Consider the following 27,685-nt stretch of genomic DNA (forward strand, 5'->3'; position numbering starts at 1 on the left):
AGAGGACTCGGACTGCACAAATAGGGAGCGGACAGAGGGAAACGTGTATTATGGAGAGTGTGAGAAGAGAGAGAATTATCTGTGTGATTACCTGTTGTGACATGGACTGTCTGATTTCTCCCACTGTGTACCAAACTGGTTTGGCTGAGGACCCGAGTTTTAGGATTACCCCTGGAACACGAAATGGACAACGAGAACGGATTGTGGACTGAACTGGTTGCTGAATTCCCCCCTTTCCCACAGTGTGCAAATCTCCCTAATAAATTCCCCATTTGTATTCTAGTTGTGCTTCGTCTGTGTGTTTGGTTATTGAACTTGGTGACATGGAAACCCCACCTCCTTGAGCCTGGTACAATATATATAAACTCAGAAAAAAATTACTTTTTCAGGACCCAAAGATAATTTGTAAAAATTCAAATAACTTCACAGATCTTCATTGTTAAGGGTTTAAACACTGTTTCCCATGTTTGTTTAATGAACCATAAACAATTAATGAACATGCACCTGTGGAATGGTCGTTAAGACACTAACAGCTTACAGACAGTATGCAATTAAGATCACAGTTATGAAAACTTAGGACACCAAAGAGGCCTTTCTACTGACTCTGAAAAACACCAAAAGTTTCCCAGGGTCCCTGCTCATCTGCGTGAACGTGCCGTAGGCATGCTGCAAGGAGGATTGAGGACTGCAAATGTGGCCCCTGGGCAATAAATTGCAATGTCCGTACTGTGAGACGCCTAAGAGCGCTACAGGGAGACAGGACGGACAGCTGATCGTCCTCGCAGTGGCAGACCACGTGTAACAACACCTGCACAGGATCGGTACATCCGAACATCACACCTGGTGCATCCGAACATCATACAGGTACAGGATGGCAACAACAACTGCCCGAGTTACACCAGGAAGGCACAATCCCTCCATCAGTGCTCAGACTGTCCGCAATAGGCTGAGAGAGGCTGGACTGAGGGCTTGTAGGCCTGTTGTAAGGCAGGTCCTCACCAGACATCACTGGCAACAACATCGCCTATGGGCACAAATCCCCCGTCGCTGGACCAGACAGGACTGGTAAAAAGTGCTCTTCACTGACATGGAAGACAACCTCCTCCCTAATGCCGTACCCTTCCTGCAGGCTCATTCTGACATGACCCTCCAGCATGCCATACTGCTCGTTTTGTGCGTAATTTTCTGCAAGACAGGAATGTCAGCGTTCTGCCATGGCCAGCGAAGAGCCCGGATCTCAATCCCATTGAGCATGTCTGGGACCTGTTGGATCGGAGGGTGAGGGATAGGGCCATTCCCCCCAGAAATGTCCGGGAACTTGCAGGTGCCTTGGTGGAAAAGTGGGGTAACATCTCACAGCAGGAACTGGCAAATCTGGTGCAGTCCATGAGGACGAGATGCACTGCAGTACTTAATGCAGCTGGTGGCCACACCAGATACTGACTGTTACTTTTGATTTTGACCCCCCTTTGTTCAGGGACACATTATTCCATTTCTGTTAGTCACATGTCTGTGGAACTTGTTCAGTTTATGTCTCAGTTGTTGAATCTTATGTTCATACAAATATTTACACATGTTAAGTTTACTGAAAATAAACACGGTTGACAGTGAGAGGACGTTTTTTTTGTTGCTGAGTTTATATTGATTACCTAAGTATTCAACCTCCTAAGTCAATACATGTTAAAATCACCTATGGCAGCGATTTACAGCTGTGAGTCTTTCTAGTAAGTCTCTAAATGCTTTGCACACCACAACTGAACAATATTTGCACATTATTCTTACAAAAATTCGTCAAGCTCTGTCAAGTTGTGGTTGATCATTGCTATAAAGCCATTTTCAAGTCTTGCCATAGTTTTGACTTAAATCGGCTTGAAAAGTTAACTAGGCCACTTTGGAACATTCAATGTCGTCTTCGTAAGCAACTCAAGTGTGTGTTTGGCCTTGTGTTTTAGGTTACTATCCTCCTGAAAGGTGTATATCTACCAGTGTCTGAACCAGGTTTTCCTCTAGGATTTTGCCTGTGCTTAACGCTATTCTGTTTATATTCATCATAAACATTCTTGCTGATGACAGGCATACCCATAACATGATGCAGCCACCACCAGGCTTTAAAATATGGAGTGGTACTTTGTTGGATTTGCTCCAAACATAATGCTTTATATTCAAGACATAAAGTATATTTCTTTGACACATTTTTTGCAGTATTACTTTAGTGCTTATTGCAAACAGGATACATGTTTTGTAATATTTTTCATTCGGTACAGACTTCCTTTTCACTATGTCATTTAGGTTAGTTTTGTGGAGTAACTACAATGTAGTTGATCCATCCTCAGTTTTCTATCACAGCCGTTAAACTGTTTTAAAGTCACCATTGACCTCAGTGAAATCCTTGAGCAGTTTCCTTCCTCTCCAGCAAATGAGTTAGGAAGGACGCCTGTATCTTTGTAGTGACTGGATATATTGATACACCATTGTCACGTTCCCCAGATTCTGTGTTGTTGTGGGTTTGTATGTGTTTTTCAGGAAATGGCTTCCTGGATTCCCCTAAGCAGCTGATTGGTCGGCCCCATTGATGATTGGCGTTCTGACCCCGCTCTCTCGTCAGATACAGCTGTCTGCAATTACAGACACCTTCTGCAGCTTTAAAAGCCAGAGTTCCTTATTTAGGAACTGGGAGCTTATTGGCATGTCCTGTGTTGCTCAGCGAGAGCGGCTGGATATGTCCTGTGTTGGTTGTTGTTCAGAGCGAGCTTCTTGGTATGTTGTGTTTCATTGCTGGTCTGTATAATTTGTAAAGTATTTTGTAGCCAGTCCTGCTGACGTTTGTGTATGCCATAGGACTGTGTTTTTGTTAAGTGAAATTGTTCACTTTTCGGTTGTAATTATTGTTTAATTTCTTCCCAGGGGGGAAGGGGAAGGCACCTTGGGAGTGCTTAGGTAAGAGGCCTGCGGGCGTACATATACCCGTAGTATGTACTATGTCTATGCACACTAGGTAAGACCATCCCCTATATTTTGGTTAGTGTGCTAGTTAGGTAAGTTGTGGGTATGTAGGTAGAGGGGGCTCTAACTTTTTACTTTATTTTCTTTGGTTCCGTCCAGCCCCTTTTCCCCAAATTACCGTGTGACGGTATAAATAAATTCCCTGTTAACAGTAATATATTCTGCCTCTGTTATCCTTACCCGCACCTACAGTCACATACCTCTTTCACTCCACATGGAGTTGAGTGTAGCAGGGTGTTGCGTTCCCTCCAAGAGGTGTGTGTGTAACAGCCATCCAAGTGTAATTATTCAATTCACCATGCTTAAACTGATATTCAATGTATTTTTATTTAACCACCTACCAATAGGTGCCCTTCTTTGTAAGGCATTGGAAAACCTCCCTGGTCTCTGTGGTTTGAAAGTCACTGCTCAACTGAGGGACCTTACAATTATCTGTATGTTTGGGGTACAGAGATGCGGTAGTAATTCAAAAATCCTGTTAACCCTCCTGTTCCAGTCGAGTTGAACCGATTTACATGTTCTCTCTGAAAAATGTAGTTCATTTAATCTGATCTTCATAAGGTTCCATGACTTTCTCCACACAAAATAAATGTAGGTTATTACGTTTTAACTTTTGTACACCTGTGGTGTTCCTGGTCAAAAATGACCAGTCATTAGAAATGTATGGGTAAGACTATAACTAGTGTGCCTGAACTCAATTTTGTACATGCCCATTCATCAGATGGACACACTCTCTCCCAGACCTCCACATGGATGTGTGTTTGAGCACACACATCACTCCCCTTCTTGGCTTCCATGGCAACCCCGACAGGAACCTTTCCCCAGGGAAACTACACCTGTTGGTATTCTCAAACAGGAGGAGAGGCCAGGAAACTGACAGTGAAGTAGTCTGTGATAAATAGCACAATATGTTTGAGTATTTGTTAGTCAAAATAATCCATACATTATGCTTTACTCAAAGATGGCCATAAATGGCAGAAGTTGATATGGATTTATAATGGGGCGGTCATTTTGGACCGGGAACACAGAATTAATATGAAACGAACACAACAGGAGGGTTAAACGCGTATTGCACAGAGTCCATGCAATTTGTTACTTTAGCACTTTTTTTTACTCCTGAACTTCATGCTTGCCATAAAGGGATTGAGTACTTAGATGCAAGACTTAATTAGTAAAAATCTCCAGAAATAATTTCACTTTGCGATTGGCTCTTCAGGCAGTCATTCTGTTGCTTGCCTTGCATGTAGCTAGCTCTGTATGGCTGTGTATATTTGAGTATTACCAGTTAGGCTATTCTGCTTTTCTCTGGTAAACACACCTATGCTCAAGCGTGAAATCATGTTTCACAATATACTAAAATAACTTTAAGTCATGTTGGAATTTAGATTGGTATACTGCACAATTTGCAATGAATGAGAATTATCTTTGACGTAACTCCTTGCTAACAAAGTCACACCAAAAGTCAGTTAAATGGTTATGCATTTCTATTAAGTCTCCATTTCGAGGGAAATCCTCGTGAAAAAAATAGACAAATAAAGTAAATTCCCAGCCCAATATCCAAGAACATGTTTAAATCTGATCAAGTCAGTCAAGTGACAATCCTAGTGAAAATGACCGCTTTCTTTAACTTGTCAGTGTAAACCTAACAGTGTATTATCAGCCAGGCCATCAGAAATAGAAACTCTCCCTTCATTTGAGCCCTTCAAAAAAGTTCATGGCTCACCATGGGAGGGGGGTAATTGATTATATTATTGGGAAATATCAAGTTCAACTTACCATATACAACTCAAGCAAAAATGTTTTAAAAAAAGCTCTCAAAAATGGAATGGATATGTATGAAAATGGTGCCGACAGATAGGGCTGCCATGCTTCTAGCTTACAAGCATTTCGCTACACCCGCTAAACACGTGACAAATGCTGTTTGGTTTTCCTGAAAACAGGTATGCACACACACAACATACTGTGACTTCAGTCTGTTTTCCTATGACTCTGTGATGAAGCCCACTGGACAGGACCAGCAAGGTCCTTCTCTTCTTTGTGGCAGGGGTGTGTGTGTGTGTACATGTACGTGGGCAGCCATTGGGTCCTAAAGACAAGCCATAGACTGGCACTGCCCCTTCATGTCTTGGGAGGGCACTTCAGATATTACTCTTCCATCCTTTAGTCTGTTTTTACCCCCTCCATCCTCCTTCCCCCACCCCCCTATCCAGAAGGGAGGGCGTTTGAGTAATGGGGCCCCTATAGGGGCCCTCTGGGGTGGCGTTGGGCACCTCAGTTCGAGGCACTGCTGTTGTAGGCGCTGGAAGTGGAGGGCGTGGAGCCCGACGCCAACGGCCCGGCTCCAGTGGCCAGGGCCTTGCGGAAGGGGGGCATGAGGAAGGGGTCTTGGGCCAGCTGCAGCACGTCGATGCGCTCCTCCTTGCGGTAGGCCAGGCAGCGGCGGATGAAGGCCTGACAGAGAGAGATAAAGGCACCGAAGTGAGACGTTTTTGTTTTTTTAGGGGGTAGATCAGCTTTAATATTGCATATAGATTGTGGCTTGCATCATTTCCAATCCCCAAATAGAAAGATAGATGCACACACACACAGAACCAGTCAAAAATTTGGACACACTACTCATTCAAGGGTTTTTATTTTTACTATTTTCTACATTGTAGAATAACAGTGAAGACAAACTATGAAGTAACATATGGAATCATGTAGTAACCCAAAAAGTGTTAAACAAATCAAAATATATTTTAGATTCTTCAAAGTAGCCACACTTTTCCTTGATGACGGTGTTGCATTCTCTCAACCAGCTTCATGAGAGTCACCTGGAATGCATTTCAATTAACAGGTGTGCCTTGTTAAGTTACATTTGTGGAATTTCCTTCTTAATACATTTGAGCCAATCAGTTGTTGTGAGAAGGTAGGGGTGGTATACAGAAGATAGCCCTATTTGGTAAAAGACCAAGTCCATATTATGGCAAGAACAGCACAAATAAGCAAAGAGAAATGACAGTCCATCATTACTTTAAGACATGAAGGTCAGTCAATATGGAACATTTCAAAAACCTTTTTAATTTCTTCAAGTGCAGTCGCAAAAACCATCAAGTGCTATGATGAAACTGTCTCATGATGATCCCTACAGGAAGGGAAGAGTTACTTAGAGTTAACTGCACCTCAGATTGCAGCCCAAAATAAATGCTTCACAGAGTTCAAGTAACAGACACATCTGAACATCAACTGTGTGAATCAGGCCTTCATGGTCAAATTGCTGCAAAGAAACCACTACTAAAAGGACACCAATAAGAAGAAGAGACTTGCTTGGGCAAAAAAACACAAGCAATGGACATTAGGCCGATGGAAATCTGTCCTTTGGTCTGATGAGTCCAAATTTGAGATTTGGTTCCAACCGCTGTGTCTTTGTGAAACAAGGAGTAGGTGAACGGATGATCTCCGCATGTGTGGTTCCCACCGTGATGCATGGATGAGGAGGTGTGATGGTGTGGGGGTGCTTTGCTGGTGAATTTAAGGCACACTTAACCAGCATGCCTACCACAGCATTCTGCAGCAATACGCCATCCCATCTGATTTGTGTTTAGTGGGACTATCATTTGTTTTTCAACAGGACAATAACCTGAAACACACCTCCAGGCTGTGTAAGGGCTATTTGACAAAGAAGGAGAGTGATGGAGTGCAGCATCACATGACCTGGTCTCTACAGTCACCCAACCTCAACCCAATTGAGATGGTTTGGGATGAGTTGGACCGCAGAGTGAAGGAAAAGCAGCCAACAAGTGCTCAGCATGTGGGAACTCCTTCAAGACTGTTGGAAAAGCATTCCAGGTGTAGCTGGTTGAGATAATGCCAAGAGTGTGCAAAGCTGTCATCAATGCAAAAGGTTGCCTACTTTGAAGAAGTAGCCGATTTGTTTAACACTTTTTTGGTTGCTACATGAATCCATATGTTATTTCATAGTTGATGTCTTCACTATTATTCTACATAGTAGAACATAAAAATAAAGAAACCCTTAAATGAGTAGGTGTGTGTGTGTGTGTGTACACACACACACACACACACACACACACACACACATATATAAAATAATGGGGAGATTTGATTATCCAATGTCAAGTCCTAGCTGGAGGAGGTCAGATACACCCTCCTACCCTGAAACACACACGCTGGTCCCCCCCCATTGTGACCATTTCCCCAAGTAGCAAACCTTTTGAATATGTGACAAGTTAAAGGAATGGTGGATGGTTCACTCAAGATACAATCATTTACCCAGATTGAATTGTAAAGGGATGGGAGGTTGATTCCATGGTTTAGCTGACAGAGTGAGTGTGTGTGCATGCAAACGTGTGTGTGTGTTTACAAATGTGTGTTGCGTACCTTGGCTTCTGTGGTGACCACAGGTTTGGGGGGAAACTGCACCTCTTTGGCTTTCAGTATGGTGTTCTCCTGCAAGATGTCCTGCTGGGACTGGTTGTGTCCAAATGGCTGGAGAGAGGAATAAAATAAAAGAGATTTACAGAGGGAGACAAAAGTGATAGAGGGGAAAAAGAGGCAGGACTTCTTTGAAAGCCTACAAACTCCAAGACTTTCAAGATCATTGTTGCTTGAAAAGGACAAAAGTAGAGCGGTCGAAGGGACTAGCAAATAAATAGTTAAAAGTGTAAAGTTTCAGTAGCCTCGCTAGAACAGCTGGTTCTAGAGTAACGTTTCAGATGGTGACGTTTGTCAGGCACGATGTTAGCAAGACATCGCAAAGGACGCACAGCGTTGCGAAGGGGAATCCATTCAAGCGTTCTACTTGAGCATGGTGTGTGTTTACCTTGCGTCCGTAGAGGCTCTGGTAGAAGATGACCCCCACCGACCACACGTCCACCTTGTTGGAGATCTTGGGGGGTTCCTTGCCGACCACAAAACACTCTGGGGGCAGGTACCTGCAGAGGGGGCATTATAAATCAGTTAGTAATGTATACTGAACAAATATATAAAACGCAACATGTAAAGTGTTGGTCTCGTGTTTCACGAGCTGATTTAAAAATAACCCAGAAATGTTCCATGACCAAACTGTCAGAAACCGTCTCAGGGAAGGACATCAGCGTGCTCGTCTTGCTCCTCATCGGGGTCTGCAGTTGCAGTTTGGCGTCGTAACCGACTTCAAATGGGCAAATCCTCGCCACTGGCTCCCTGGAGAAGCGTGCTCTTCGAGGATGAATCCCGGTTTCAACTGTACCAGACAGATGTCAGTATAGCGTCGTGTGGGTGAGAGGTTTGCTGACGTCAACGCTGTGAACAGAGCGCCCAATGGTAGCAGTGGGTTTTTAGCTATGGGCAGGAATAAGCTAAGGACAACGAACACAATTGCATTTTATCGATGGCGATTTGAATGTACAGAGACACCGTGATGAGATCCTGAGGCCCATTGTCGTGCCATTCATCCACCGCCATGTCGGCCCTGTGTCGCAACGATCTGTACACAATTCCTGGAAGCTGAAAATGTCCCAGTTCTTCACCCATTGAGCATGTTTGGGATGCTCTGGATCGACGTGTACGACAGCGCATTCCAGTTCCCGACAATATCCAGCAACTTCGTACAGCCATCGAAGAGGAGTGGGACAACTTTCCACAGACCACAATCAACAGCCTGAACAACTCTATGCGAAGGCGCTGTGTTGCGCTGCATGAAGCAAATGGTTTTCAGACGACACACAGACCAGTTTACTGATCCACGCACCTACCTTCTTTAAAAAAAAATATATATAATTATAAAAAAAGGTACAGTATCTGTGACCTACAGATGCATATCTGTATTCCCGGTCATGTGAAATCCATAGATTACGGCCTAATGAATTTCAATTGACTGATTTCCCAATATGAACTGTAACTCAGTAAAATCTTTGAAATTGTTTTTTTTCTCTCCATTGTAAATTGAGTGTGTGAATGTTAAAAAGTTTCCATTGCTGACTGTTGTATGTGCGTTTTTGCTTGCGCAGGCCTATGTGTGCTTGCATGGATATGTACGCTTGCAAGTGTGTGTAAAGTGCGTACCAGTAAGTCCCTGCTCCCTGGGAAGTCAGCTCCATCCCGTCCACAGAGTTGTAGCTGTCGTCATCCATGATCTTGGACAGGCCGAAGTCAGTGATCTTGATCTCGCCGCACGCCGTGCCGTTCACCAAGAGGATGTTGCCTATGGAGAGAGAGAGATGGGAAATGTAGTGAAACGCATAACACACATTGTGATGCATCTTTTGATTGAGGTCATTTGTGGCAAGCAGTTCATTGTATTACATACATATGATCAACGTTCCCTCTAAGCTGCACGCCAGCTCGTAGTAGCCCCGGGACTGCCGCGCAGAAGAAATACAATACAGTATTAGCCCACGGAGAGAAGCACGAGATTAGAAAGTTAAGTTCAGAGGTTTCCCTGAACTTAACCCGAAAGTAAAACGAACTATGCAAGAGATTATGTTGTAGGCAGAACGCATTGGAGTAGGATTGTATTGCATTGACATGCACAACTCAGCCCGTAATCCAAATAGACCAGAGCGGCATAACCAATCAGAGCTGCAGTGGGCCTACATGCAAATAAACCATTGCCATATATGGATCTGTGCCACTTACTTTGAACTGGACTGTTTGCACCATGAGCAGTTGTGAGTAGATGCGCTTGTTTTGAGATCAAAGCGGGAACTGCATGAGGCGACGTGCACATTTTGTTAATATTCTTTGCTAGTTAGGGAGCTATTAGCCCAGTTATAGATGATTTGTAGTCAGCAATAGGGGAGTGTACATTTCTAGCCATCTTTGAAAATCGAGTCAGGTAAAGAGCTTTTTTTTATGCCTTAAAGGGGCAGTGTTGTATTTTGAGACAGGCTTGAAGAAGCTAAGTAGCTAATAGGTAGAGGGTAGCATAACTTGTCTGATTCTCTGTAATAATGGTATGGGAATAATAACTCATTTTATTTGGTAAAGTGGTTTCTTGCATCACACAACATTTTCAGTCACCTCCTTGTCTGAAAGGACAAGTGGATAAACAGGTTAATGTCAAGCCCTGTGTGTTTTTTTTCAAAAGTCTCATGGAATGTAAGCCTGCATCAAACACCACACATTGGCTGTTACTGTAGGCTGAATGATAGAAACCCTATTTCCATGTTAAAATGTTATGGGATGGCTTTTCTCCATTGTTTTTCATGTTAGGCCACTCTGGTAGGCCTACATTATGATCAAATAGCCACAGTAGTCTACTTGGCCACTTAAAACGGGTACAGCCTCAGTGTTCACAGTAACCGCACGCTGGAAGTTGCAAAGAATATTCACAACGTTCAAGTTTGCGCTCAGCGGACCTGAAATTAGCTGAATGCTGAATTTTTTGGGGGGGGAATATTGCATATGATAAATACATTTTACCTTGAACTTTATTTGGTGTGTATGCTACAAAATACTATTAAAAAAGGGAAGACTATAGTGGACCGGCTAACTTAAAACCCAGATATGCTTGGAAGTCACAGCAGGGTCAAACAATCAAATACTTTAAAATCAGCTGCGTTCAAATTTTGTTTGCAAGTCAAAGTAATGGAATAGTATCAAAGGTGAAAAATCCAAGCTAAATCTAGCGCACCTCAAATACCATCAAGTGTTTGAAACACACACATATATTTGACCCGGTCACTCATGCACAGCTCAAGCCTACTCCTGCAACGATTTAGGTTAGGGTTATCGGGGGTAGGTTAGGGTTATCGGGGGTAGGTTAGGATAAGGGTTGTCAGGAGCTGACTGTGGCCTGACTGACCTGGCTTGAGGTCATAGTGGATGATGGGCGGACGGATCTCGTTGAGGTACTTGAGGGCGTTGACGATCTGCATGATGATGGAGCGGCCCTCCTTCTCAGACATCAGCTTGTGCTGCTTCAGGTAGAAGTCCAGGTCGTTGCCCTCGCAGAACTCCAGCACTGTGCAGAACCTGGGGAGGAGAACACAGAATTAAGCCTTTTAAAATTTAGGAGAAAACCCTAGAATAACGGAAGTCACCATACAGACACAGAACTAAGGGCTAAATTGACTAGATTGACTACGAATAAAAGCATGGATGAAAGTTCCTATTCATCCATCCATGGGTTAGTGATGGAGTGACTTACGAGTCTGTGTCCAGTGAGAAGTAGTCATACAGTTTGACTATTCGGGGATGGTCCAGTTCCTTGTGGATCCTGTACTCTCTGCAGGCATGCCTGAAACAAACATGGATGCACTACGGTCAAACACTGTAGTGACTCAACACAGCACACACACACACAGAGACAGAAGATGTCAGTGTCGGACCTAAGCATTCACATGAAGACACACAGCCGAGAACATCTTGGAAAATCCCTACAACCAGATAATGGATGTACAGATTAAGGGGTTATTACTTCAACCAAATATACATCAACCATTCAAGGTGTTTGTGTGTGATTTAAGTTAAACCATTATTTTATGGGCTGATTCAAATATTTAAAAAACACTGCCAACGACAGAGGTAGCAGAGTTGGAGGCAACATTTTCTGTACGCAAAACACAACTGATTTAATCTTAGAATTTTTCTTGGATGATATCTATGAGAAGGCAGCAATTATTTACTCAAATCTAAAGTAAAAAGCGAGAAACTGTGTTGTATATGATACAACCGGCAACAGCAGTACATCAAACTCGTTTTCCATAAAGTGCTTTCCAGTCTACTTAAAATTATTATTCTGTGCGCCGAGACGGCTGTTTGGCGGACACAAAATGGCCGTCCAGCCGCAGGTACCCTTACTTGTGGTAGTTCTCCTTCTTCTCGTCCCTCCAGTTCTTGTTGAGCTGGTGGATCTTAACCGCCACGTATCTTTGCTCCGTTAGGTCAAAGGCCTAGGGATGAACACAGAGTGAATACAGAGTCAGACCAAAACAATGTTATAGAGCAATATTCAGTTCATTACATGGATTGACGTAGGGTGCCTTTCGTAAATTGCCTCCAGTGTTACAGAGTGCGCTCTGGGTCGTTGGTAAATTCAGAGCGTTGTCAGATTGTCCGTTCACTCGGAGCACAGAGCGCACACTGGACGCTCTGGTCAAGGAGTAGGGTTAATCTGAGCATTCTAATCTCACAACAGCAGTTGAGCACCCAAGCTAACGGGCTAAAGTTGGCTAGTTTGCTAGCTACTTCCAGAAACAAATGAGAGAACACCTCACTGACCATTTTACTTAACCTAGCAGAGCTGGTTAGACTGTTTTCATGTTATTTTGGTTCAAATCAAATGTATTTATATAGCCCTTCTTACATCAGCTGATATCTCAAAGTGCTGTACAGAAACCCAGCCTAAAACCCCAAACAGCAAGCAATGCAGGTGTAGAAGCACGGTGGCTAGGAAAAACTCCCTAGAAAGGCCAGAACCTAGGAAGAAACCTAGAGAGGAACCAGGCTATGAGGGGTGGCCAGTCCTCTTCTGGCAGTGCCGGGTGGAGATTATAACAGAACATGGCCAAGATGTTCAAATGTTCATAAATGACCAGCATGGTAAAATAATAATAATCACAGTAGTGACAAAGCTGTTTACTGACACCAAGACTAAAAAGTGGTCACCTTGTAAACTTCACTGAAGCCACCTCGTCCCAGTAGATATAATAGCAGGTATCGGTCATTCAACGTGGGGTGGTCTTTAAATCTGATGAGAGGGGGAGACCACTGGTCAGTTTCTGAATGAGGATTGATCAAAGGAACAGGTACAAGCTACATTCCAGGAGGATAAACATACAACAGGACAGTCCACTCCAAAATGTTCTGTACTCTTGCTGGTCCTGGAGCGCTACAGGATGTGCTGGCTTTTGCTCCAGCCCAGCACTAAGCCACTAGATTCAAATAATCAAGGTCTTCACTCTGCAGGTTGGCATTTATTGTCATGAATCTTGCCCTGGAGGCAGCTCTGCAGAGTGGTCACTACCTGGCGTGGCCACAAAGTCAACAAATCGTATTTTAACCCCAACCACACTGCCAACTCTGATGCTTAACCCTAACCTTAAATGATGCTTACATTTTTGTTTTAATGAATTTTTACAATATAGCCAATTATGACTTTACAGCTGGCCCAGCTAGCGGAAATCTCTCAGTTCTGCCTCCAGGACAAGATTCATGACAACCATCAACCTGCCTTCAATCTTCAGGACCACGATAAGATAAATCTACTTTGCAGTGAGAACGAGTTTGGTAATTGGAATGGAACGCAGAAAAAGAGAGGAAGGCCAAGGGGAGCGTACGTGGAGTTGTCCTCGTTGTGGATCCTCTTCAACTCCCGGATGTGGAGGTTCCTGACGCGCTCCAACCGCTCCAGCTCTGCCTGGATCTCTGCCTCCTCCTACAGGAGACACACACACACACACCTGTTAGTCACTCAGTATCACACACTCTTCGTATAACAATCATGATGACGGCGGAGGACAGTACCTTCTTTAGATGCCCAAGCCGGAGTTTGAAAATCTCCTCCTGCTCGTGATACTCTGCAAGCGACAACCTGTGTGGTTCAAAGACAAAAAGGGGCAACTGTAAAGAAAAGTCATCTTCTTTCGGTTTTCGTCTCTATTGAAGACTGCCCTCAGTTAGGCGCTTAATCAAACGGACCAGCTACGCCTGGGTGGAAGCTTGCTGTTCAGCACCTGAACAACTGGAACGTGCATATTTTACCCTTGTTGGATTCTAGCTTGAAATATCTTTATTCATGCTACCTTACTAGAACTTATTGATTACTTTCCATGTATAATGAATGTATATGTTTTTGTCAATGGAGGGTGGATAAGAACTAGGTATATGGAAAGTTTATGCGTGAGAGAAATGGGGGGGAGGCAGGAAGTTAACATTCGGTCAAACATGTTATTGTTAAATCTCATGGATCCTATGGAGGAAGGCAAAGGGCATCAGTCTGGTTTCAGCCACTGATAAGGTAGGACAGCTGTGGAGGAGGGAGGAATTTGGGCCAAGGTCAGGACAGATGAAGTGAGAAGGAACAGTCCTAATACACACATATACTTACATGCCCACCAAGGTTCTAGCAGGGAGGCGTGGCCACGACTACACCAGTGAGAGGAACCAATTAAGTTCCTGACTGGCAATCGAGAAGTTTTGGCTGTCTAGATGTGCAAGGTGTTGACTCCGTCTAGTAGGAGGGTATAAATATATGTGCTTGTGTAAAATTGTCTGGGTCTTTACAGCTGTATGAACCTAACAACCTCTTCATTAATGCCTCTCCCACACGGTGCGATTTTTTGTAAATGCTAACGTCTTTTGATATCCTCCACTTAAGAGAGAAAGAACAGCTGGTACATTTTGAAGATTTGCTATCAGAAGAGTGCTCACACTTTGCGACTCTGCCGTCGTGACACTGTCCGTGTCATTTCCACTATCATGAATAAAGTTCGATTTTATTTCATCATTCAAAATAGCAGATACAAACATAAGGCTTATTTTTCAAATCAGTCATAATGTATATGTTCTAGTCGGCCAACAACAGCTATGTTTATAAAAGGCAGTCCAATTCAGATCTTTTGCCACTAACTAGTATTTTGACCAAATCCGATCAGCGCTTTTGCCAATAATTGGACAAAAGATCAGAGTGGTATACTACATTAGAAGCTAAATCTACTCAGGGTTTTCAAAAAGCTAGCCAGCCATCCGTATTACGACGGTGGATATTGTCGCAGGTCATCCATTCTGTTGACCGGCCACTCAAGCGGCCGCTCTATCAATGAAAATAAACGTCTTAAAAAACGGAAGGCAGTCGGGAGGCAAGATCAGGTGGGAGTTGGACCATTCTAGCCAATGAGAGGGCAGATACGCATGTGAATAGACACAACTCTGATATAACGTGTTTTTTCCCCCTCAAAGTTGCAGGGATGTCATGGGTCTTTCTTATATCAGTAGAGTAGTAACAATCTAAACATTACAAAACATTTATTCATTCAGATAAGCCATTGCAATTTTCTGGGACCAAATTTGACACGCTCTCAATGACCTCCATAAACAAAAACGTCTCGCTTGGTTAGTGGGGAAAAAACTAAGTAAGATGCACCCCCTTCTGGAGAAGATAGATTTTGGGCCCAGTTATCCCTCTCGGTTCGCCTCTTCCTTAGGGTGCGCCTCAGTCGTCTTCCCTTTGCCGCTCAAGTTAGAGCGGCAAAGGGAAGGAAATCTGATTTCATTGGTCCTCAACTCGCAGCTCAGACACACTTCATTCAGTATAAATGGAGTTAGCCTGCCCCAGAGCAGGTTAGTTTTGATGGTTTCTTTGCCATAGAAATTTACCTGGCTAAAAAGGTGAGCCAGTTTCATGTTACCGGTTATCCCAAGTAGACTCAGAGTTGGACAAAAATACCTTGCCAACTCCTCAAAACAGATTCGTAGTATAGGGCTCAGAATTGGGCTGCCTGTTTAAATGGAGCCAATGTAGTTAATACATTGGCATTAGATATATTTGGTTGTTTTCACAAAATAGTGTGAAATACACACAAAAAAACAAATGTAGGGAAATGTTGAAAATGATGAACCAACTGCTCCATCTTTTCATTTACATTACATTTACGTCATTTAGCAGACGCTCTTATCCAGAGCGACTTACAAATTGGTGCATTCACCTACAGCACATGCCAGCATGCAGTGTTTCTATTGGCCAAAGACAACAATCGTGTGGAATCTCCCTTGTAGTGGTGTTCACACAGCACGAAAAGTGCAAAGCTGTGACAGAAAATTCAGACATTTGGTGTTGTCCGGAGCTCACAAGTGCAATAAATTGGATGTCGTTGACCCTGCCATACTGTGACTCATGAGCTCCCGTTTTTCACGAACGACCTAAAGATCATGAAAAATAGCTGCGACACATGAATCGTGCCACTATCGTTCCAAACTTGTACTATGGGGGCTTGGCATAAGTCAACGACACTGGCCAAATCGACCCCTAGACCCTCTGCACTTGTGGAGATCTGAGAGGATTTAACAGGTATAAGCAATATCGTAATAGCTTCAACTTGTCCTCTAATAAGCTAGGTGGTAGTTTCACCATATTGCCTATATAAATCAAATCGTCTAAAATTCCTAAAAGGGCATTGGGACACCCTTTTCCCTATATCTGTGTTGTGTTCATAAGGACACTCAAGGGAAAATATTTTGCAACAGAAAATGAAAAGGAGGCTTTCTTATTGGACAAGTTCATGTAGTCCCTCCCTGTTTCCCTTTGTTTTCTTCCATTTTGTTCCTAATGAACATGACCCACTCAAAGATAAGCCAGAGGTACACTTCGTCCTTACGCTTCGTTGTCTTGTCCGTTGGTCTTGCTCTTGCGTTTGTTGGTGCCGGAGCTGTTGGGGGCGGTTGGAGGCTCCATGGTGTTGGGGGTGGTGAGGAGGGTGAGGCTCTGGGCCGTGGTGGTGGTGGCGGTAGAGGGCTTCCTCTTACCCAGCAGCTTCCTCTGTCTCTCTATGTCCTCCCTCTGAGAGTTTATCCTCTCCTGCTGCCTGGGAACACACACAGAGGCAGACACAATGAGGGGCAATGAGAATGGCAGAGTGCTGGGCCATTGAAATCATAGTCATCCTATTTATTTCTACGCGTTAGGAGTAAAGTGTACGTGTGACTAAGCTGTGTGTGTTCACTTGAAGAGGTTGTGTGTGTGTGTGTACTGACTTGATGAGGTTCTGGAAGGCATATCCGTCGGTCCACTGCTCGGTGAAGGAGGCTCCGTGTCTCACGGTGGTGAAGTGGCCCAGTCGCAGGCGGTCCTGCATGCTTTTGTCCCGGCACGTCCTCTTCTCCTGCTTCGACTGGACACACACACCGCTGATTACAATTATTTTCTTCTAATCAGGGTCTGAATTTGACCAATGACACCAGGTGAGTAGAATCTCTGGCCAATTACGGCACTTTTCAACCTCAATCATTATCTCCAGCACCATACCAGTGTCTACACATGTGAAAATAGCGTGTTTCTATGATCTATGGTAAAAAAAAAAGATGAGGTCCTAAAAAAATGGTTCTGTGAAGTAAGAAAAACAGTGATTTTCAAAACCTGCAATATGTTTCTAGCCAGAAGGAGGATATTTTCTTGCTCTCCACATCCCAGAGAAACTCATGTTTGAAAATCACTGTTTTAACTTTTGATGACGTCATCGGGCAGAACTTAACTTTATATTTCCCCCCCCTACAAAACATAGAAATGCACCTTTTTACATATGTAGACACTGGTATTGTGCTGGAGATAACAAACATGAGATTGAAAAGTGGTGGAACTACCATTTAACTACGAGGTAGATAGTACTCCGGACCTCAAGGGTTAGAATTTACCTTGAGCCAGGTTGTGCTTCTTCTGCGGTGTGAACAGACCCTTATGCCACTCGGCACTGATTTTGCACTAAGTACTGCTCGTTTTAAAGTTTAACCATATCAGTTTGTTGTTTTGGACATTTAGAACCAAGGGTGTCCATGGAAATACAGACACTCACCTTCTCGATAAGCAGCTTTTTGCTCATGGTCACACACTTGTTGAGGCGCTCCTTGTACCGCTCCAGCGCCCTCTGTTGCTCGTCTATCTGGCGCCGCAGGTCACAGTTAGCCTAAATAAAAAAATAAGAACCCTGTGTGTTTATATACAGTAGTAATTTTGCCTCTCTAGTTATCAGACACCTATAGCTACTATCACAGTAACTACCCAACATCATTTGACAATTACATTGAGATGTAATTAGATACATTTTTTTAAAAGGTAAACTCAGATGATTTGCAAATAAACAAGCAACGTTTTGGTCACATTAAACATTTTGGATTCTCCTACACAGTTTTTCTTCTAACGGGTAACTCCAATGCCGTACAAAGAGATAAAGATGTGAAACAATGTCTTACCCTCAATAAGTCGTCTATCCGTCCCTCCTTCTTCTCTAGGTCAGAGTTCTTGTTGTTCTCTAATGCTGTCAGCTTCTCAAGCGTCAAGTCAGACTGAGGTGTGTGGGAGGAGAGAGAGAGAAAAAGAGAGGGGAGAGAAAAAAAGAGAGGGGGAGAGAGAAAAAGAGAGGGGGAGAGAGAAAAAGAGAGATGGGAAAAGATGGGAAAAGAGGGAGGAGAGAGATTAGTACAAAAGGCACTAATGACAGAAGGGACAATGCATCCATCAATAGGGTTGATTAATCAACAAATGCGTAGTTAGGCTGGTGGTCAGTAACCAGCTTTCCAATTATTTCCAAGTTAAGGATAGGATTACTTCAACTGCCTAGTATGGAGTGGCACAACCGTGCGATCTAATACGGCAGAAGTGGATGTGAGCTGTGCCAAGGGGAGACCACTGTCTAGCCATGCCAGGTTAAGGTGGGAGGCCAGGCAGGGCTGTTTACCTGAGTAGATTTGTGGCAGGATGAAGAGGAGTGGAGCAGAACAGGCTTCAGAGAGCTGGAGGAGGACGAGGAGGAGAAGGGCTCGGCGGGAGCTGCTGAGCCTGTGGACGACGGACTGCCCTGCTGCACCTAATGAGAAAGAAGGGGGAGAGATATTTCAGACTGTTCCCATCGATCTACACTGAGAGTCATGTTAGTCGTTAAGTGAGGGAGCATAAAGAGGGCTGGTGCTCACCGCCACTGGGGGGTTAGAGTGTGAGTGTTGACAGGAGGAGCGCACCAGGGGAGGGATGCCCCGCACCAGACTGGTGGCAGGGCAACTACCACCAGCAAACTGAGTCAAAGCATGTGCGCGCGAGAGAAACAGAGAGAAATGATTGAGCCATTGAAGGATGAAAGTACAAGCAGACAAAGAGTCTAAAGAAATGCTGTATTTCAAAGCGTGTTAAAGTGCTTCACATGAAGGTAATGAGATATCAAGACAGCCATGTGCTAGCATGAAAGCTACGCACTTCATGAATTTTTCACTCACCTCAAAATAGTCGCTAATTTTGTGACTTCTGGCGCCTCCCTTATCGTACTGCTCTCCTTTCCTCTTCCTGGTTCTCTGGTCACTGGGCTTCTTCTCTGGTGTCTAAGCAACGGGGTCACACAGTACACACCGTTGGCGGAAAGACAACTACAGAATAACTTGTGTTCATCTTTTCTGGGTTACCTAATTTCCATTGATTGTGTGTGTGTGTGTGTGTATGTGCGTAACTATACTTGTGGGGACAAGAATAGTAAACAATAAAAAATTACCAACTGGGGACATTTTGTTAGTCCCCACAAGGTCATATGCCATTTCTAGGGGGTTTAGGGTTAAGGTTAGAATTAGGTTAAGGTTAGGGAAAATAGTATTTTGAATGGGACTGAATTGTGTGTCCCCAAAAGGTTAGTTATACAAGACTGACTGAGTGTGTGTGTGTGTGTCACACACACACACACGCCAGTGGAAGCTCCTAAGAGGAGGAAGAAGAGGACCATCCTCAGTGAATTTATATATTTTTTTTAAAGTTACAAATAAAATAAAAAGTTATCCTTCTTAGATAAAACTGTAATAAATATTCACGTTAGCAAATAATTGAATAAAACACACTGTTCTGCAATGAAGGTCTACAGTAGCCTCAACAGCACTCTGTAAGGTAGCACCATGATGTAGCCGGAGAACAGCTAGTTTTCGTCCCCTCTGGGTACATTGACTTCCTTGCAACTGTTGGACTAATGATTACACCCTAGATCAGCTAGATGCAGGCAAGAGTGTGCAAGGTGGTATTGAATGTGTCGCTGTCTGGATTACTCAAATTATTCTCTCGACCTGTTGTAGCGACCTCATGATAGGTATAGGGAACATTTGAGTATCATGTAGTAGCCTAAACTTATCAACGTTACATTGAGCTGGGTGAATGGAATATGAATGACAGTCAGCCAATATGCTGTTCTAGAAATAAGGCCGCCCCTAGCACACGCATGTAGTCATACTGACTTCCAGCTCCTTGTCGCTCAGAGAGCCCACGCTGCACAGGCTCTGGTTGGACGACTCGTTTATTCCCGAACCCTGGAGGAAACAACAATACATTGGTCAACAAGAAAATGGATGTTAAATGCTTCTGTCCTGCAATACCTTCAGAAAGTATTCAGACCCCTTTACTTTTTCCACATTTTGTTGTGTTTGACTGAATTTTAAATTCATTTTTTATTTATTTTAAAACCGTTTCGTCCTGAATACAAAGCATTATGTTTGGGGCAAATCCAAAACAACACTTCATTGAGTACCACTGGTCATATTTTCAAGCATGGTGTTGGCTGCATAACATTATGGGTATGCTTGTCATCGGCAAGGAAGAGGTTTTTTTTAAAGATGGAAAAAACAGAATACGCACAGGCAAAATCCTAGATGAAAACATGGTTCAGTCAACTTTCCACGAGACACTGGGAAATGAATTCACCTTTCAGCAGCACAATAACCTAAAACGCAAGACCAAATCTACACTGGAGTTGCTTTCCAAGAAAACAGTAAATGTTCCTGAATAGTCTAGTTACAAGTTAGACTCAAATCTACTTAAAACTATCGCAAGACCTGAAAATGGTCTTCTAGCAAAGATCAACAACCAATTTGACAGCGCTTGAAGAATAATGGGCAAATATTGTATAATCCACACGCACAGCTCTTAGTGATTTACCTAAAAAGACAGCTATAATTGTTGCCTGGTGCTTCTACAATGTATTGACTCAGAGGTGTGAATACTTATGTAATTGAGATATTTATGCATTTCACTTTCAATACATTTGCTAAAATTTCTAAAAACATTTTTTTTTTTTTACTTTCTCAATATGGGGTATTGTGTGTAGAAGGCTGAGATGGTTTTTTAAAATATTTAATCCATTTTGAATTCAGGCTATAACAAAATATGTTATAGGTCAAGGGATAAAAATACTTTCTGAAGACAGGTTAACTAAACGAGTATCACACAATAAAGTATTTAAACCACACACAAATACACACAGTTGAAGTCAGAAGTTTACATACACCTTAGCCAAATACATTTAAACTCAGTTTTTCACAATTCCTGACATTTAATCCTAGTAAAAATGAGGTCAGTTAGGATCACCTCTTTATTTTAAGAATGTGAAATGTCAGAATAATAGTAGAGAGAATGATTTATTTCAGCTTTTTTTTATTAATCACATTCCCAGTGGGTCAGAAGTTTACGTACACTCAATAACCACCCCTAAGTAGCCACCCTTTGCCTTGACAGTTTTTCCCCACTCTTGGCATTCTCTAAACCAGCTTCATAAAGGTAGTCACCTGGAATTAATTTCAATTAACACGTGCCTTGTTAAAAAGTTAATTTGTGGGATTTCTTTCCTTCTTAATGTGTTTGAGCCAATCAGTTGTGTTGTGACAAGGTAGGGGTGGTATACAGAAGATAGCCCTATTTGGTAAAAGACCAAGTCCATATTATGGCAAGAACAGCTCAAATAAGCAAAGAGAAATGACAATCCATCATTATTTTAAGACATGAAGGTCAATCAATGCTGTACATTGCAAGAACTTTGAACGCTTCTTCAAGTTCAGTCGCAAAAACTATCAAGCGCTATGATGAAACTGGCTCGCATGAGGACCGCCACAGGAAAGGAAGCCCCAGAATTACCTCTGCTGCAGAGGATAAGTTCATTAGAGTACCCAGCCTCACCAACAGACACATCTCAACATCAACTGTTCAGAGGAGACTGCGTGAATCAGGCCTCCAAAGTCGAATTGCTGCAAAGAAACCACTACTAAAGGACACCAATAAGAAGAAGAGGCTTACTTGGGCCAAGAAACACGAGCAATAGACATTAGCCTGGTGGAAATCTGTCCTTTGGTCTGATGAGTCCAAATTTGAGATTTGTGGTTCCAACCGCCGTGTCTTTGCGAGAAGCATAGTAGGTGAACGGATGATCTCTGCATGTGTGGTTCCCACTGTGAAGCTTGGAGGTGATGGTGTGTTGGTGCTTTGCTGGTGACACTGTCAGTGATTTATTTAGAATTCAAGGCACACTTAACCAGCATGGTTACCACAGCATTATGCCATCCCATCTGGTTTGTGCTTAGTGGGACTATCATTTGTTTTTCAACAGGACAATGACCCAACACACCTCCAGGCTGTGTAAGGGCTATTTGACCAAGAAGGAGAGTGATGGTGCTGCATCAGATGACCTCGTCTCCAGATATCACCCGACCTCAACCCAATTCAGATGGTTTGGGATTAGTTTGACCGCAGAATGAAGGAAAAGCAGCCAACAAGTGCTCAACATATGTGGTTACTCCTTCAAGACTGTTGGAAAAGCATTCCAGGTGAAGCTGGTTTAAGAGAATGCCAAGAGTGTGCAAAGCTGTCAAGGCAAAGGGTGGCTACTTTGAAGAATCTCAAATACATTTTGGATTTGTTTAACACTTTAATGGTTACCACATAATTCCTTGTGTTATTTCATAGTTTGGATGTCTTCAGTATTATTCTACAATGTAGAAAATAGTAAAAAAAATTATTAAAACACTGAATGAGTAGGTGTGACTTAATATGGTGCAAGTCTGTCTTCCTTATTAATTTGGGGTTGGAGTGAACTTTAATTAGCAACACTGGCCCTTGGTAACATCAAGCAGTGTGGGCTCCTTGTCTTGCTGACTATTCCATTGGTGGGTGGGTGTGCATGTGTGTGGTGTGTGCCTGGTGGAGTGCCTTGCCACGGAGTGCTGCTGAGACAGATGATGATTGATAACTGCAAACTGGATGCCAGGGCAGCACTGTCACACAGACAGAATGGATTCAGACACAATTGAATGGAGAGACAGACCTTGGCCACTCCGACTCCTGTGAAGCGAGCCTCAAGCAGCTCCTGCCGCCGAGGGTCCAGGCTGTGCAGTTCTTCCATCATGTCTACGAAGAGGAGAGAGAGAGAATGTGTTAGTTAAAGAGTTCAACCTTGGTTTCATCAGACCAGAGAATCTTGTTTCTCATGGTCAGAGTCCTTCAAGTGCCTGTTGGCAAACTCTAAGAGGGCTGTCATGTGCCTTTTACTGAGGAGTGGCTTCCATCTAGCAACTACACGGTTGTCAAAACATCAAGCTAGGGAAAGCGTTCATGAAACAGACCTTGTTGGAAGTACTAAACTCCCCTAAGGGAAAAATGTATTGTGAAAAAAACGATTGGAACCATTTCCGTTTTTGACCGCTAGGTTTTATGGGTATTATGACAAAAACACGGTGGTATCATTGACTGTACAGTATGAAGATGGAGAAGCAGTTTCTGCCTCTCCAATATAAATCCCTGATCACACTTGTAGGTGATGTCATGGAGACGTTGGCTTGCTAAGCTCACGCACAGAAACATGTCTTCGGGTCTAATGGCCGTCTCGCACCGAACTGCGCACGTGCAGGCCATCAATTTAATTGCGCTCGTTTGATATGGCCTGGTGCCCCAGGTAGCGGAGATTGTTCATTTTACAACATTCCATTGGTCCTTAAGTGAAATCTCCAACCTCCCGGGGCACCAGGCCATGTAAAATGAACTCCACCGTCAGGGTTGCTATGTTAGCGGTTTTCCCGCAAAATTGGGCTACTTTGAAAAATGTATTGGTCGCAGGTTAAGGGTTTTTGGGCTACTTATAAGTTTCACAGCACCTACCATGGCATTTCTCAACAAAAAATATATCTATATTTCACTGTGACATGCTGCTGCTGACAATCAGGCAGTTGCTGAGTGAATGGTGAGGAGGGCTACCATTTGAAACAATAAAAATGTTGACATGACAAGTCCTAGCAAAATCAATTTGTGCCACTTGTGTAGCCTACCTGGAGCTAGCAAATGGACTTAATAAAGAGCCTATAACTTGAGTAATATTGTTTTAGCCTTGTGTTATTATGCAATTATTAACAACCATGTTTAGTTAATTAAATTGGAAGTTATCAAAAGCTCTATCTGCAATTGTTAGAATGCATTAGATTGACTTAACAGTCCAAATAGGCTACAGGTAAAAAATGTAATCTAAATACTGGCTGTTGTTGACAAGCATATTCAGATCAAACATATCATTAATTTTTAATTCAGTGATTGAAATTACGACCCCATCCACCTATTCCAGCAGGCTATTGGGAAACAAGCATTTCTTACCTCGAAATCGCCAAACTATTCATGTTGAATAATTGAGTCTTAATTTGGACTAAGCAGGCAGATAGATCATTCAGTTGACATCTTGCCTGTAGGCTACCTGCATCTAAGCAAACCATGGCAAAGTTGAATTACAATCATACACCCTGTCTGTAGCCTATGCCTATTGAAATGACAAGTCAATCAATCTCGCAAAATAGGACATTTATAACTGTTTGTAGTCTCAACATCTGGCACAATTGCAAGAAAATAGCCAAACATTCTTTTTTTTTTTAAGTTCATCCGGGTGTTTCTTGCTCAGGAGATTGAGATCCTCTGTACAACTTTCATCACTCAAACTCCCCTGTCGGATTTATCTAGTTATGCACATGCGCAAAAGTGACTTATTTAAGCAATAAGGCCTAGGGGGGTGTGGTATATGGCCAATAAGGGCTGTTCTTACGTACGACACAACACGGAGTGCCTGGATACAGGCCTTAGCCGTGGTATATTTTCCATATATCACAAAACCCTGAGGTGCCTTATTGCTATTATCAACTGGTTACCAACGTAATTAGAGCAGTAAAAATAAGTGTTTTGGTAACCAGTTTAAAACAACCTAGTCAGTTGTACAACTGAATGCCTTCAACTAAAATGTGTCTCCTGCATTTAACCCAACCCCTCAGAGTGGTGCGGGGGACTGCCATAATTGACATCCACGTCTTCGGCACACGGGGAACAGTGGGTTAACTGCCTTGCTCAGGGCAGAATGACAGATTTGTACCTTGTTAGCTCGGGGATTCAATCCAGCAACCTTTCGGTTACTGGCCCAACGCTCTAACCACTAGGCTACCTGCCACCCCGGGGGTTTGTGGTATATGGCCAATATACCGCGGCCCAAAGCCGCCGTATATTGGCCACATACCATACACCCTTGTGCCTTATTGCTTAATCATAGCAGTGAAACGAGTTAAATCAACAACCATTGATGGAAAATTACCTGGCGAGTTTAAACGGGGTGAATGATCTTTTCTGTTGCGATATACTGAAATTAGAATATTACGTCATGTCAGTTCACAAGAATTATAACTTTGATAAACCTATTTTGCTTCTAAAGTAGGTACACGTTACGTTGATATTCCTTAATTGGCTCAGTAACGTAATGGGGGAAAAAATATTGTATAAATGTGGCAATTTAGCTCATTTTCAGCCCTTTTGGGCAGGTTTTGAATGGTCATTGGATTAGAATTGTTAGCTACAACTGGCAACACTGTTCACCGTTGAGATTTCAACAAACCATTTCTTGTGGCCCTGTGCCCAAGATAATTTTGAGGACAAATTTCTTATGACTAATGTTTTATTGTCTAAACACTGTCTAATCTGTTATGATCCACCTGGATAAAAATGTAACAAAGACAAATAATCCTAAAACATACAGTACCAGTCAAAAGCTGACACACTCAAGGGTTTTTCTTATTTCATAGTGTTGATGTCTTCACTATTATTCTACAATGTAGAAAATAGTAAAAATAAAGAAAAACCCTCGAATGAGTAGGTGTCCAAACTTTTGACTGGTACTGTATGTAGCTAGAAAATCCCCTCACCTTCTCTTTGCATCAAACATGCATACAAGTTAGGTAGTTAGTTTGATAACTATATAGTTACCTAGATGGTACTCTCAAACCCAGAACTAAAATATCGTGTTATTGCGTCAGATGCTCGATTGTGTTAGCTAAATGCATCTGTCCACGAGAGATTATGGTAAACTAGTCATAATAAGATTGACAAAGCAATGTATGATATTATCGCTACTACATTTTGTCTTCTGAGGATGCTCTGTCTGGTGTGGCACTCACATAGACTACAAAAAAGGGTAGCACTGTGGTGGTCTGTTGTGTATAACATATGCCATGTTCTTAGTTAGGCTTATTAACTAGATCTGAGATTTCAGCTTCCAATGCACGGCTAACCTAACGAACCTCAGCCAGGTCCGTAATTTGTGGGTAAGTTAGTTACGTTAGCTAACCAAGTCAGTGCTAACTACTGTAGTTAGCTATAATACCTAACGTTAGCAAACACCAGCTAGTACAGCCACATATTGATTGTCGGAATGGAAAAAAAAGTATTACCACTTAAATTTGGCTACTAGTAGTTATAATTACGTTCCTCTGTCTAAAGCACTGCTTTAATAGCTAGCTAGGCTAACTATAGTTAGTTATTGAGGAGGCTGGCTAACGTATGTAGTCAGTCGAAACAACTTTGTTTACCTGTAGCGATGTCGCTTGCAAGGTCCGTTGGGGGGTCAGGCGATAGTTAAATTAACCTCAAGCGATAGCTAAGTTAACTAGTTGCTGATGTCCCCTTGTCTCTCAAAAAGACCCTACACTTAAACCCCCCAAAAAACGTTCACAACAGCATTGGCCATCTGTTGACTTCAGGTGACTTCTCTTTCCCTCTGAACACCAGGAGGCCGAGAATCCTCGGGGTTTCCAAGCCCGCCTTGCAGGCTGTAGCCCATGCACATGCAACTCCGAGCTCGAAGGTTGTTGTTGTAGTTTCTTTGGAAAGGGCCTTTCTTCTTTGGTTAAAAAAAAAAAAAAGTTTTATTAATATGTATTTTGTTCTGGCGAATGAATGTCGAAATCCTTCATCTGCCGCTGAAAGAATAAAACTTTAACTTGTTGCTCTTGCGATAAATTGGTTAACATTAGATTGAATTAGCTACACAATTAGCTAGCATTCGCGAGTCATCGATGAAAGACCAGAGATGGGTGGGTTCAATCCATCTGCGTGCTCGACAGACAGGGTGTGCTAGCTACCTCGCATCGACAATCTGCTGCGGACATAACCCCGAACTACTACCAAATTCAATCCGATCAATTCGATTTGGAGACTGTTTATGCAATGTAAACAACAAGTGTGATACAATTTGTTCGGTCTGAATACAATAGGGGAGGGGGAGCCACTGGCTGCATTTACACAGGCAGCCCAATTCTGATCTTTTTTTTCCACTAATTGGTCTTTTGACCAATCAGATGAGCTCTGGGAAAAATCCGATTTAAAAATGTCTAATGTCATTGCTCAAAATACCAATTAGTGGAAATTCAATCAAAATTGGTCTGTCTGTGTAAACGCTGCCTAAGAGAGCGCGCAACCCAAAACAATAGTAGAGTGTTTGCGTTCAGAAAAATGAAGTTGTGGTGGGCCGTACATGGGCTATAGGATGATTTAATATGCCTGAGCTCTGTCAAAGTGTTCCTGGATTACATAACCATGTCAAGAATGATGTTGCTCAATGCTCGCCTGTCCAGACAGAATGGACTATTCCCCTATTCCCACTACTGAGCGGCAACCCAGTACTAATAGCACAAACACATGGCGCATCTAACTCCATCAACGACACTCCCCTTCTGAATTCCTTAACTCGATGCTCTCGGGAGTTTGTGCTATTAGTTCAAATAAACATAACTGCGAATTTGGACGTAGCTAGCTATTTTACAGTGAAAGCGAGGTAAATTATCGGATAAGAAATGACCAATTATCTAGTCTTTTCTGTAATTCTAGACTTTTATTTTAATCAGTTATGTTTATTGCTTTATCATCTTATACACTGGAAGTGATCTTTATTCACTCTGGACAACGTTG

At 42.8% G+C, this 27,685-nt stretch overlaps 1 protein-coding gene across 3 annotated transcripts; it reads right to left on the minus strand.

Moving 5' to 3' along the window:
• Positions 1 to 4,465: 4,465 nt before the first annotated feature.
• LOC115161018 (serine/threonine-protein kinase tousled-like 2) lies at positions 4,466 to 26,992 on the minus strand. 3 transcript variants are annotated; one of them, XM_029711692.1, is made up of 20 exons: positions 26,308 to 26,992; positions 22,749 to 22,831; positions 19,897 to 19,968; positions 18,904 to 19,005; positions 18,607 to 18,705; positions 18,372 to 18,500; positions 17,887 to 17,979; positions 17,490 to 17,600; positions 16,675 to 16,811; positions 16,299 to 16,505; positions 13,450 to 13,516; positions 13,263 to 13,360; positions 12,592 to 12,673; positions 11,785 to 11,876; positions 11,132 to 11,221; positions 10,787 to 10,956; positions 9,046 to 9,184; positions 7,823 to 7,934; positions 7,381 to 7,488; positions 4,466 to 5,454 (listed from the first exon to the last, which is right to left on the minus strand). In XM_029711692.1, the coding sequence occupies exons 2-20, from the start codon at positions 22,827 to 22,829 to the stop codon at positions 5,275 to 5,277; spliced, it is 2,169 nt and encodes a 722-aa protein (XP_029567552.1). In that variant the 5' UTR covers positions 22,830 to 22,831; positions 26,308 to 26,992; the 3' UTR covers positions 4,466 to 5,274. The 3 variants fall into 3 exon arrangements, with proteins under 3 accessions (XP_029567552.1, XP_029567533.1, XP_029567543.1); XM_029711673.1 differs by lacking the exon at positions 18,607 to 18,705 and having other exon boundaries at positions 26,308 to 26,990; XM_029711683.1 differs by lacking the exons at positions 18,607 to 18,705; positions 26,308 to 26,992 and adding an exon at positions 25,041 to 25,086.
• Positions 26,993 to 27,685: the final 693 nt, after the last annotated feature.

This window comes from Salmo trutta, chromosome 2, assembly GCF_901001165.1.
Source record: "Salmo trutta chromosome 2, fSalTru1.1, whole genome shotgun sequence".
Lineage (NCBI taxonomy): Eukaryota > Metazoa > Chordata > Actinopteri > Salmoniformes > Salmonidae > Salmo > Salmo trutta.

Coding starts and splice junctions, on each gene's coding strand:
- LOC115161018 (XM_029711692.1), bottom strand. CDS start 22,829: ATGATGGAAGAACTGCACAGCCTGGACCCTCGGCGGCAGGAGCTGCTT. Junction 19,969..22,748: donor CAGGAGTCGGAGTGGCCAAG/GTCTGTCTCTCC, acceptor TGTTTCCTCCAG/GGTTCGGGAATAAACGAGTC. Junction 11,877..12,591: donor GCTTCAGTGAAGTTTACAAG/GTGACCACTTTT, acceptor GTTCATCCCTAG/GCCTTTGACCTAACGGAGCA.